Source organism: Salmo salar, chromosome 11, assembly GCF_965601325.2.
Source record: "Salmo salar chromosome 11, fSalSal1, whole genome shotgun sequence".
NCBI lineage: Eukaryota > Metazoa > Chordata > Actinopteri > Salmoniformes > Salmonidae > Salmo > Salmo salar.
Window position 1 is genome coordinate 103,678,207 of NC_138301.1, and position 12,923 is coordinate 103,691,129.

Genomic DNA, 12,923 nt, shown 5'->3' on the forward strand with positions numbered 1-12,923 from the left:
GAACAGAGATATCTATATCTGAATGTAGGCATGTGACATAGGGTGGACTTTAGCTTTCCTATTTAACTGAATTTTCACAGATCTATGCTTGCTTTCACCAATGACTGACCTTAATAATTGCTGATTGCATGTGTGTACTGTGACTCTGAGATTTGCGATGCTTAATAGAATTCACTTTTTTGTATGATCCTCCTGTGATTGGAGCATCCCTAAACTACTCTCTCTTTCATTGCAGTTCACGCCCTCTGCCTCCTTTTTAACCTGTGGTGCACCTGTGTTTCGGTCATGTACGTCCGTGGCGCTGGAGTACAAGATACAAGTTGTCGTCCAAACTACAAAGGTCTGAACTACAGAGCTCTGGTTGGAGCTAGCATGTAGTGGCATCCATCCTAAAAATAGTTCGCCCTGCGTTCAGGGTTGTCGGCTGTTGTTTTTTATTTTGTAGTTCTTGCTCCAAGCGGGGTGTGTATCATCATCAGGGTATGTATCATTGACTGTGGTTATTTATACTGGCAAAGTTGAAACAGAATTTGGCCAGTTGGTTTGGAATGTTGTAACTGAAAGATCTTTGTAATAAAATGGTATTGTTGATATAGTTTTGCCTGGTCCATTGTATTGCTCATGACCCAATCCAATAGGTGGCCTGTCGTCACAAACCTGTGTGTCTTATGGTGCTTTCAAGACAACTGGGAACTCTGAAAAAAACAAGGTTGAATGAGGACGTCAGTGATCTTCAGGAATTCTGAGTTGGATGGCCGTTAAAAATGAATTTTCCCAGTCAGAGCTCGTTTTTTTTTCTTCTTCGAGTTCCCAGTTGTCTTGAACGCACTGAAGTCAGAAGTCAGCGATTTCCCAGTTACGAGTTCTCAGTTGTTTTGAACGCAGCATTTCACTGGTTGAAGTGTTCTCTGTATTAAACAGAAATTGGCGTAGTCTGGTGATTGAGCCATTTTAGTCACAGCCCCTCCCTGCCAGGGTGTGACACATACATTTAAGATATACAATATACCATACCCCCATTCCATGAATTAAACCTTGACCTAACATCGCCCACTGTCACAGGACACCATCACCAACTTACCCCAAGGTGGCTCAATTTACTCTGTCCCTATGCTCAACTTACCCCATACCCGGAGTAAATTGTGCCAAGAGACAACTTTTTTGTGGCACGGTATGTTTTCAAAGCTGTTATGTTTACATGAATTCTGACTATTTCCAGGGATACCCAATATCCTGAAATATATGTAGATATCTTTGTTAGAAATAATACTATATTTCCCTAGATGTCAATGCTGCCAATGGGATGCATTTAAAACCCCTTCCTGTCCACTGACCTACATTCTTGGTTCTGGTTCCTAAAGTTAATGAAGTTACATAGTTGTGTCAGTCTACTTGCATTTATTGACAGTAAAATGTTACTTCAAATTAGACAAAGTACAGGTCAAGTTTTTTACCCCCCCCCCCCCCCCCCCCCCCAAAAAAAAAGATCACCACAGAAGTAGTGGACGGCAGCTAGCCTAGTGGTTAAGAGCGTTAGGCCAGTAACTACAATGTAAATGTAGAAGTTTGACAGAAGCTCCCTCTAGTGTATGTATGAATAAATACATCCACACCATATACCATTTGATCCCACAATACTAAAACCTTGCTTTTATGTCCGTCAGCATTACAGCTATAGACAAAATGTTTTCTAGTATGGCTACATGTCATCAGGCACACAGTCATTGTAGAAGATCTGGTAGTTCTTGTCCACGTCCATCCGTCCCTTCAGAAACGTCTCTAGGGTCTTGATAGCCACCTCCACCACAGCATTGTTGACCCTATTATTCAGACCATAGGCCCCAAACACAGGAAAGCGGTAGCGCTCTAGGTAGGGGGCATTGTGGTCGTAGTCTGGACAGCAGTAGGCCGTCCACATGTACTCTGGGATGCCCACACGGTCCTGGTTGTCTCGCCGAATCATGTTCCCGGCCGAGGTAACCCCCGTGATGACATAGGCATTGCCGCGGCAGTAGTTGTTGAGGCGTTGTCTGATACGGTCCTCGTGCTGGGCCCAGGAGCCGGTGTTGAACTCTCTGATCTGAGGCACCACGTTGGACAGGGTGTAGGTGGCTGCCTTGTCGAGGGGCTCCGACTGGTGCTGGTCTGGGTTCAGTTGGCCACGCACATACTGGGGCACGTCTGTAAAGTCCTCCAGCACCGCCTGACTGTCCATGAGACGCATGTGCATCTGAGCCGGCTGTGGGTAGACCTCCATATTACTGCTGGATTTACTGGAGCCCAGCTAGAAAGAGAGAGATGATCTTTAAATTATAACATACTTTTGTGATTAGGTGAAATTAAAGAGCTCTATATTTATTGCAGTAATTGATGCTATTACCAAAGGAAGATAGAGGGTGTGTGCGAAAAACAAAGGCTCACTCATTCTTTGATCAAGACAGTGAGCTTTAGTTTTTGAATATCGTTCAAGTCCATATCTTAGGTACCATAATAGTCTCCTTCATATGAGAACGTAATTGTAGTTACAGACATGTGAATTCTCACACTGGGAAAAAAACACAGTTGTTACAATGATTAACTTCCCTTACCTTCCCTCTGTCCTCAGACCTCAACTCACCTGTGGTTCGTACATCCAGGGCTGGTCCATGCTCTTCTCCCCGTCAGACCGTTTGAAGGTGTAGGCAGAGTAGAGGGGCATATGTCTACGGGGGTCATAGAGGGTGACGAATCGGGGTTTGTCCTCCAGGATCTGGCAGATCTTCTTCAGGTTGCTGCCCGCCAGGTAGCCCCGTGGTGGTATGCCCATGTACATATAGTCCTTACAGTTCTCCACATGGTCAAAGTCCTCCACCACGCCACACCAGGCCCAGGGCACCCACAGGAACATACTCAGAGCAGCATACCAAGACTGCTGCCAAGTAGACCTCATGCTCTAAAGAAATATCCCTATATTTAATAATGCTCTGATACCTTCACACTCCTCTGTCACTGATTCTGCAGTCTGTCAGTCTCATCAGCATTTAGCAGTCTGTCAGTGTTAGTGTTACTTTCACTAAACTTATTAATGACTCTTTCCCATGCAAAGCAATGTTATAGGATTGGCCAGGACTCACCTGTAAGCCTGATGCTCCCAGTTCTAACCATTCCCACATCCAGTGGGGAAACTTATACGAGTCACATGTTCAAAAGCACTGAGAACTGTAGGCGCCTAAAATAGAGAGAAATTTCTCATCATCAAATTAAATCAAATTGGATTAGTCAAATACACAGTTTACAGCAGGTATAGAAGGTGCATCGAAATGATTATGTGCTAGCTCCCTCAACAATGCAGTACATTAATCAATAACAATAAAAGTCAAGTCAAGTAAAAAATAACAAGTAATAGAAGTAATAGAAGATATGAGTGGCTCTAGTTTATGAGAAAGTTCATGTAAAAATTGCTACACTGCATCCACTCAGACACCATTCATTCAAATTCACCCATGCACACAAACACTTAGTTTAATGACCACACAGCTCCACATGTTCTGAGCGGAAGGTTGAGCTGTCTGAGCTATGGGCACATTTTGGAGGACGATTTTTAATATGTCAATCAGAGTAATCTGAGAGGTAAATTAATTATGAGTCATAAATTAGAGCCAAGTCACATGGTAAGGAAATTAACCTGTCCTAAAAGTGTGCAGGACCTTCTCTTTGGAAACAGTGGTTTTGGATTAGTTCATAGAGTAAAGGGAAACCATATGATCTGATACATAATGTTCCTGTACTCTAATGCTAACTATCACTAACCTGAACAGGTTATACATAATAACGCAGTAATAACCATAATTAAAGCTACTATGATTGGAGAACCCAAAACATGTATGAAAAGATGTGTTCATAATTGTAATAATACATTTTTCATAATTGTCACCCGAAATGTTGGTTTTATACTGTAGCATTTTGTGTGACTGGTTGAAACAGTAAAACATGACACTTGGAAGTCAGAGAACTAATTTGTTTTATTCAAAGAAGATACACTCTTTACAGCCTTTGATGGTATAGTCCATTTTACAACCACTTTCCAACTATGAGCAGATAACACCTCTCCATGAATGGTTGACACACTAAACCATTGTATTTGAATGCCACTGTGCTATTTTATAAGGGGACAGATAGAGGCAAAGCCAATTGCAGTTAAAAAGAGTGCTACAGATACAGAAATGGAGGGACAATTAGCCTACGCAACAACAGAAGTCATTTGGAAGGACATTTAGCCTACGCTACAACAGAAGTAATTTGGAGGGACAATTACCCTACGCTACAACAGAAGTAATTTGGAGGGACAATTACCCTACGCTACAACAGAAGTAATTTGCAAAGAAGATCTTAGATAATAAACGCATATCCAAAGCATGACAAAATGCTATGAATGTTCTGTTACAAGTTCAAAACTTTTAACAAACTGCCAGTGTACATCATATTTAATCATTATAAAAACTACTAGGGCACTGAGCATACACATTTTAGATACACAGAGCACACAGAGTAAGTGTGTATGGTAGCTGCTGGGGAGCTTTTAGATGGTGTGGTGGAGGTACAGAGGGAGGGGAGAGGGGGAGATGCAGTTGTCATAGAAGAGCTGCAGGTTCTGGTCCACGTCCATCCGGGTCTTCAGGAAGTTCTCCAAGTCCTGGACAGTTATCTCGTGGACCATGTTGCCCTCCTTGGCGTTCTTGGCCAGGGCAGCCTGGGAGGGGAAGCGGATGCGGACATCGTGGGGGGCGTTGCGGTCGTAGTCAGTGCAGCAGTAGGCAGTCCACACGTCCTCAGGGATGGCCACGCGGTCCTGGTTGTTCCGGCGAATCATGTGGCCTGTAGTGGTCACCCCTGTGACGATGAAGGCGGTGCCACGGCAGTAGTTGTTGAGGCGGACACGGATGCGCTCCTCGTGCTCACGCCACGGCCCAATGTTGAACTCTCTGATCTCTGGCACCACGTTGGTCAGGGTGTAAGTGGAGGCACGGTCATGAGGGTCAGACTGGTGCTGGTCTGGGTTCAGGTGGCCACGTTCATACAGTACCACGTCAGAGTAGTCATCCAGCACTGCCTGGCTGTCCTCAAACTTCATGTGCAGGTAGCCGGTAGGGAAGGGTAGCATGTTTCCATTGCCATCAACCTCTGCCAGCTGGAGAGAGAGGGGAGAAGGATCAACATATCACTCACACGATTGTAGACTACATAGTAACAAAGGGAAAGAACCTATACACTGTTCAATGAAGGGCTAGCAATCAGTTAACAGCTATAACATTTCAACTCCTGTCACTGCAAAATAGGGACTTAACATTACCATACTTTTCAGATAGAAAACACGTATAACATAACATTTGTTAAGGAGTAGATTCACAAGAACAGCAAAAATGCGTTTGACTGACCTGTGGCTCATACATCCAGGGGTAGTCCACGCGCCGGTCTCCCTCTGTCTTCTTGAAGGAGTAGGCTGAGTAGACGGGGATTCGTTTCTGAGGATCGTACAGGGTCACGAAGCGTGGCTTGTCTGCATAGCGCTGACAGATCTTCTTCAGTTTGGCATCAATGATTCCCCGTGGTGGGGTTCCCATGTATAGGGAATCCTTGCATCGTTCTACATGGTTGAAGTCCTCAACCACAGTGGCCGGAGCTCTAGGTGCACTATGGAAAAGGGAGAACACCAACACCAAACAGCCCGAAGAGAATTGCATGGCTCTTACCAGAACGACTGCAGGAGAGTGAAATGAAAGACAAGGTGTAGAGTTAGAATTTAAACGCCACAGACCAGATATGCAAAGTGAGTAAAATATTGTGACAAAGGGATCTGCTATCCAACCAATTTGTGTTGTGAGTGAATAACAAGAATAGGCGTTGGGCTGTTCTCTATTGTCCAATCAGAAAAGCCTTATGTGAATTTACTGTAACTTTTATAGCTGAAAATATAAGAACATCAGTGGTGAAGGAATAATAGAATATAGCAGTAGTACCCTAACATACAAGGAGGTCAGGTCACTTTAACCTTTAGCAGAGAAGCAACCCACGCACAAAGCCCAACTCAGACAAGTACACAGTAATACATGTCAGCCTGAGTGACTATCCCCACTGCTACCATCAATCTAGCAATTTAGGGGGAACTTTAAGAGGAACAGCCTGAGCAGGACTTGACCAAGCATAAAGGCCATAAAGACCTTGTTAAATCAAATCAAATCAAATTGTATTTGTCACATGCTTCATAAACAACAGGTGTGGACTAACAGTGAAACGCTTACTTACGGGCCCTTCTCAACAATGCAGAGAGAAAGAAATGCACAACGAGTAACGATAACCTGGCTATGTACACGGGGTACCAGTACCGAGTAGATGTGCAGGGATATGAGGTAATTGAGGTAGATATGTACATATAGGTGGGGATAAAGTGACTAGGCAACAGGATAGATAATACAGTATTTAAAATGTAATAAAATGTATGCACTCTACTGTAAGTCGCTCTGGATAGGAGCGTCTGCTAAATGACTAAAATGTAAATGTAAAATAATAAACAGTAGCAGCAGCGTATTTGATGAGTCAAAAGAGTTAAAGCAAAAAGGGTCAATGCAGATTGTCCTGGTGGTTAACTATTGGTTAACTATTGAACTAACTATTTAGCAGGAACCCGGCCCCAGCGATATACTGGGCCGTCCGCACTACACTCGCGCCTTGCATTCAGATGCCAAGTAGTTGCCATATCAAGCGGTTATGCAGCCAGTCAAGATGCTCTCAATGGTGCAGTTGTATAACTTTTTAAAGATCTAAGGGCCCATACCAAATCGTTTCAGCCTCCTGAGGGAGAAGAGGCATTGTTGTGCCTTCTTCACCACTGTGTTGTGTGCGTGGACCATGATAATTCCTTAGTGATGTGGATACCAAGGAACTTGAAGATCTTGACTCACTCCACTACAGCCCCATCGATGTGGATGGGGGCATGCTCGGCCCTCTGTTTCCTGTAGTCCACCAGCTTCTTTGTCTTGCTGACGTTGGAGAGAGGTTGTTGTCCAGGCACTACACTGCCAGGTTACTGACCTCCTCCCTATAGGCTGTCTCATCATCGTCAGTGAACAGGCCAATCACCGTTGTGTCGTCTGCAAACTTAATGATGGTGTTGGAGTTGTGAGCGGCCACGCAGTTGTGGGTGAATAGGGAGTACACGAGGGGACTAAGCACCCACCCCTGAGGGCCCCCCGTTTTGAGGGTCAGCGTGGCAGATGTGTTGTTGCCTACCCTCAGCACCTGGCAGCAGCCTGTTCAGTCCCAGCTTAGTGAGCTCAGTGTTGTCTTGGCAGAGGAGGTAGTACACTCACTGGGGAGGCTATAGAGCCCCACAGTGGACGCCAGTGGAGGCTCCTCAGAAAAAGAAGGGGAGGATCATCCTTAGTGAATTTCATAAAAATAGTGAAACATTCAAAAAGTTTAAACTATACTCAATATATTCTCGCCACCAAATAGTTTATTGAAACACATTGTTTTGCAATGAAGGTCTACAGTAGTCTCAACAGCACTCTACAGGGTAGCACCATGGTGTAGCCAGAGGACAGCTAGTTTCCATCCTTCTCTGGGCACATCGACTTCAATACAAAAGCTAGGAGGCTTATGGTTTTCACCCCTTCCATAGACTTACACAGTAATTATGACAACTTCGGGAGGACATCCTCAAACCTATCAGAGCTCTTGCAGCATGAACTGACATGTTGTGCACCCAATCAAATGATCAGAGTATGAATCTAGTAATTAAAGTATAAGCTACAGATAGTTAACACTGTAGTGCATAAAATGTGGTGAGTATTTAACTCAAAGAGAGAGAAAGAGAATTGAACAGTTTTGAACAAATTCATTTCTTCAAAAATGAAGGAGAAGCAAGAGAGAGAGAGCTAGCTATATTTATATAGGCTGTGTGTAGCGGTTAGCAGTTATGATATGAAGGTTTCACTTGGAAAGGTTTTTTCAACTGGTCACAGACAGCTGATATGTTATGTACTGAAGTCCACAACCGAAGGGAAAAGTTGAGAGGAGGAGAGAGTATGGATGCGAGAAGGAAATATAGCTACAACAATCAAAGTGATCATGCTGTTTGTATGTGGCTGCTATGAAAGTGAACTGTGTTTGCATGGGATCAGGGGTGTATTAATTCCGTCGATTCTGTTGAGAAATGTTCTAAATCGAAGCAAACGGAACAAAACGGGGATAAACATACCTGAATTTGTCCAACAGAAACTCTCGTTTGCAACTATTAAACTAATGATTAAAACCTAGATTAGCTAGATGCAGGCAAAAGTGTACATGGTGGTATTGAATGTGTCGCTCACTGTCTGTCACCTTGATTACTCAAATTTCTCTCAACCTGTGCACCTATATTGTAAACTTTCATTCACAGGCTAGGTTGTAGCAACCTAATGATGGCTATAGGGAAAATTTTTGTATCATGTGGTAGCCTAAACCTATCGATGTTACATTGAACTGGGTGAATCAAATATGAATTATAGTCATCCAATATGCTGTAATAAAAATAAGGCCATGCTCATGAAAAAAAATCTTAAACAACACCGACCGCCACTGGTGGGCATGTCAATACACATAAAACCTAGCGGTCAAACGCTGAAATAGTTCCAATCGTTTTTTCCCGTATAATTTTTTCCCATAGGGGATTTTAGAACCACTTCAAACAAGGTCTGTGATTCATGTAGACTTTCCCTGGTGTGACATTTTGTTAACCGTGCAAATCTCTCTCGGACAAGATGACTTTTATCAATATATTCATGTCATGTTCTGACCAGTAAAAGGGGTTGTTTGTTATTGTAGTGTGGTCAGGGCGTAGCAGAGGGTGTTTGTTTTGTGTGTTTCGGGGTTTTTGGTGTATGTTCTATATTTTCTATTTCTATGTGTTTATCTGGGTTTTCTATTTCTATGTTGGGGTTTTGGAACGACCTCCAATTAAAGCCAGCTGGTTGTCGTTGCCTCTAATTGGAGGCCATATTTAAGTGGGTTAATTTTCTCTTGTGTTTGTGGGTGGTTGTTTCTGTGTATAGTCTGAGCGCAGCTCAGCTCAGCTCAGCTCAGCTCAGCGCAGCTCAGCGCAGCTCAGCTCAGCGCAGCGCAGCGCAGCGCAGCGCAGCTCAGCGCAGCTCAGCTCAGCGCAGCGCAGCTCAGCACAGGACTGGTTTTTGGTGTTTGTTCTGTGTAAGTGTATTTTTGTTTTTTCCTTCTAATAAAAAGAAGATGTTCACTATACCTGCTGCAGTTTGGTCCGCTCCCTACAACGACGCTTATGACAATTCAGCTCTATTTGCTCCCAAATTCTAAAATTATAATTAGCATCAAGGTAGACATCATACAGGACTACAAATCCCTGCAAACTCTTGCACGTCATCTTTAGCTGACACCTATGCTCACAGGTATTGTGTAAATGTAAAACTTGCCGAAGACAGTTCACATTTAGTGTGTTGTGAAATCTGTTATGAATGTATTGTAATGTTTTAAAATTGTATAAATGCCTTCATTTTACCGGACCCCAGGAAAAGTATTTCGAGTATAGCTAATGGGGATCAAATACAAATACAGAATTATCAATTTAAACAAATTTTGCCAATTATTCATTACTAAAGTTAGCTAGTTAATCCAGAGATTCTTACCTTTGCCTCGATTCAGTAGTCTCGTCCAGATCATCATAGCATTTGTCATTCTGTGTGATAGCCAGATTAACAGCTAATTAGCATTTCTATTTGGGGGGGTAAATACAAGCAAATATATAGATAAAAATCTTCTTGTCCGAGAGTGATATACACTGTTATCAAAATGTAACACCAGAGTAAGCCTACACGAAACACACCCTTATTTTAAGTGTTTGAAAATTCCATATGGAAAACATTAATGGTGTAAAAGTTATTGGAATCATTTCCGTGTTTGACCGCTAAGTTTTCTGGGTATTATGACTCATACCGTGGTACTCTATAGGCTATAGGATTACGTCACGTTCTAGGCAGTATATCACATTTTCACATATTCTTGAATGCTGCCTTTCATTCAATTCCTTGGATTGTCTAATCAGAGTATGACAGGCCTTGAATTGGCTGTCACCTATCATAAGACCACTCTCATGGAACACTGCAATCTACTGAGAGAACCAATTACACTGAGCTGTGTGGAACCCTCCTGTGCAAAGCATTCTGCCATTAACCCTCTTTTTTGTCTTGTCATCTCAGTCTTTCCGCTCTCCTCCACTTACGCTTAAAATGCTGTAAAATGTAAAACCTGCTCTCTAATCTATCTTTGTGGAGAACAAATGGCCTTCAGCATCAGGTGAGTTTCAGTGGCAAGGCAGTGGTAATAGTAGGTTAGCACAAAACCACAGACAGATAACGCACACAAGAACTTCCATGGTATAGACTGGTATCAGAGACAAAGGAGAATGTGTGAGTGAGTTTATACATTCGATATGAGGCGTGAGATCATGATATACGTGTCCTGAAAGAAAAGAAATGGATGAAGCGAACCGCAAGTATTTATGAAAGACAACACATCAGATTTTCCTCCTTTTTCATTACATTACATTACAGGTCAAGTAAATCACACAACACATCATTTTAAGTATAGTGTCAAGGCATGTGCAGGCCATTATCAGGTGGCACACAGTTATCATAGAAGATCTGAAAGGTCTTGTCCACAAAGGTGACACTCTTGAGGAAGTTATCCAGCTGCTGAACAGATATCTCCACCACCTCAGGCCTCTCTTTCTCATTGAGTCCGTGGGTCGCATAGGCTGGGAACTTGGAGCGCTCCTCAAAGGGAGCGTTGCGGTTGTAGTCGATGCAGCAGTAGGCCCGAACACAAGTAGATGGGGACAGATTTTAGAACCACTTCAAACAAGGTCTGTGATTCATGTAGACTTTCCCTGGTGTGACATTTTGTTAACCGTGCAAATCTCTCTCGGACAAGATGACTTTTATCAATATATTCATGTCACGTCCTGACCAGTAAAAGGGGTTGTTTTTTCCCATGTTGTGGCGACGGATCATGTTCCCGGAGGTGGTGACACCAGTAACCACGAAGGCGGTGCTGCGGCAGTAGTTGTTGAGGCGGTGGCGGATGGTGTGCTCGTGGGTCTTCCAGGGGCCGATGTTGAACTCCCGAACCTGAGGCACCACGTTGGTCAAGGTGTAAGTGGCTGCCTTTTCGTTGGGGTCAGACTGATGCTCGTCAGGGTTCAGGTGGCCACGCTCAAAGTTCACAGTGTTGGAGTAGTCTTCCAGCACCGCCTGAGCATCCTCAAAACTGCGATGGAGGTCGCCTTGAGGAAAGGGCTGCATCTCCCCAAAATCAGACACTGTGGAGAGCTGATAGAGAGCTGAGGATTAATAAGGAAAGCAGAATAGTTGTACTCAAGGAATCACAGCCAGTGGACCCTCATGGAATCTCTCTTTGGATGCACATTCTTAACACAACAGTATATTTCTCACTATTCATTCTATTTGCACAAAGGCCATAGAGTTGTTACTGTAGCCAGTGACAGTGAAACTGATTCATTCATCTGTAGGCACGAGCACAAGGCAAGGTTGCAGAGATCGTGTTAGATACAGGAGTCTGTAAAAATACCTGTGGCTCATACATCTAGGGCACATTAACCTTTTTGGTGCCGTCAGAGTGCTTAAAGGTGTAGGCTGAGTAGACAGGAATGTGGCCAAGGGTATCATACAGGGTGACAAAACGTGGCTTGCCGTTGTAGCGTTGGCAAATCTTCTTCAGACTTTTATCCTCAAGTCCCAGTGGTGTTGTGCCCATGTACATGCACTCACAACACTCAGGTGAGTAGTTATCCTGTACCTCTGCCTCTACCATCACCACAACTAGCACCCAGGGCAGCGGCTGAGCTCGCTCAGTGACGCAAGAAACCACGGAGAAAAGTGCTCAAGAAGCGGTGCAGTGGAAGCTGTCAGTATACTTGTCTTGAAAGTCTCTCTCTCTGTTTATTTAATTTTATTTATTTCACCTTTATTTAACCAGGTAGGCCAGTTGAGAACAAGTTCTCATTTACAATAGAAGAAATCTATATACAGTGTGTGCAAATGAGGTAAGATTATGGAGGTAAGGCAATAAATAGGCCGTAGTGGCGAAGTAATTACAATTTAGCAATTCAACACTGGAGTGATAGATGTGCAGAAGATGAATGTGCAAGTAGAGATACTGTGGGTGCAAAGGAGCAAATAAATAAATAACAATATGGGGATGAGGTAGTTGGATGGGCTAATTACAGATGGGCTATGTTTCAGGTGTCTCCAGAAGGTGGTGATTGACTCCGCTGTCCTGGCGTCGTGAGGGAGCTTGTTCCACCATTGGGGTGCCAGAGCAGCGAACAGTTTTGACTGGGCTGAGCGGGAACTGTGCTTCCTCAGAGGTAGGGAGGCGAGCAGGCCAGAGGTGGATGAACGCAGTGCCCTTGTTTGGGTGTAGGGCCTGATCAGAGCCTGAAGGTACGGAGGTGCCGTTCCCCTCACAGCTCCGTAGGCAAGCACCATGGTCTTGTAGCGGATGCGAGCTTCAACTGGAAGCCAGTGGAGAGAGCGGAGGAGCGGGGTGACGTGAGAGAACTTGGGAAGGTTGAACACCAGACGGGCTGCGGCGTTCTGGATGAGTTGTAGGGGTTTAATGGCACAGGCAGGGAGCCCAGCCAACAGCGAGTTGCAGTAATCCAGACGGGAGATGACAAGTGCCTGGATTAGGACCTGCGCCGCTTCCTGTGTGAGGCAGGGTCGTACTCTGCGAATGTTGTAGAGCATGAACCTACAGGATCGGGTCACCGCCTTGATGTTAGTGGAGAACGACAGGGTGTTGTCCAGGGTCACGCCAAGGTTCTTAGCACTCTGGGAGGAGGACACAATGGAGTTGTC

At 44.1% G+C, this 12,923-nt stretch overlaps 2 protein-coding genes across 2 annotated transcripts; both read right to left on the reverse strand.

Annotated features, from left to right (window-relative positions):
- Positions 1-1,481: 1,481 nt before the first annotated feature.
- On the reverse strand, positions 1,482-3,065 carry LOC106563382 (endonuclease domain-containing 1 protein-like). The gene is made up of 2 exons (XM_014128889.3): positions 2,618-3,065; positions 1,482-2,284 (listed from the first exon to the last, which is right to left on the reverse strand). The coding sequence occupies exons 1-2, from the start codon at positions 2,927-2,929 to the stop codon at positions 1,700-1,702; spliced, it is 897 nt and encodes a 298-aa protein (XP_013984364.2). The 5' UTR covers positions 2,930-3,065; the 3' UTR covers positions 1,482-1,699.
- Positions 3,066-3,983: 918 nt separating this feature from the next.
- On the reverse strand, positions 3,984-5,818 carry LOC106563379 (endonuclease domain-containing 1 protein). The gene is made up of 2 exons (XM_014128885.3): positions 5,415-5,818; positions 3,984-5,167 (listed from the first exon to the last, which is right to left on the reverse strand). The coding sequence occupies exons 1-2, from the start codon at positions 5,718-5,720 to the stop codon at positions 4,559-4,561; spliced, it is 915 nt and encodes a 304-aa protein (XP_013984360.1). The 5' UTR covers positions 5,721-5,818; the 3' UTR covers positions 3,984-4,558.
- Between the last annotated feature and the right edge of the window lie 7,105 nt (positions 5,819-12,923).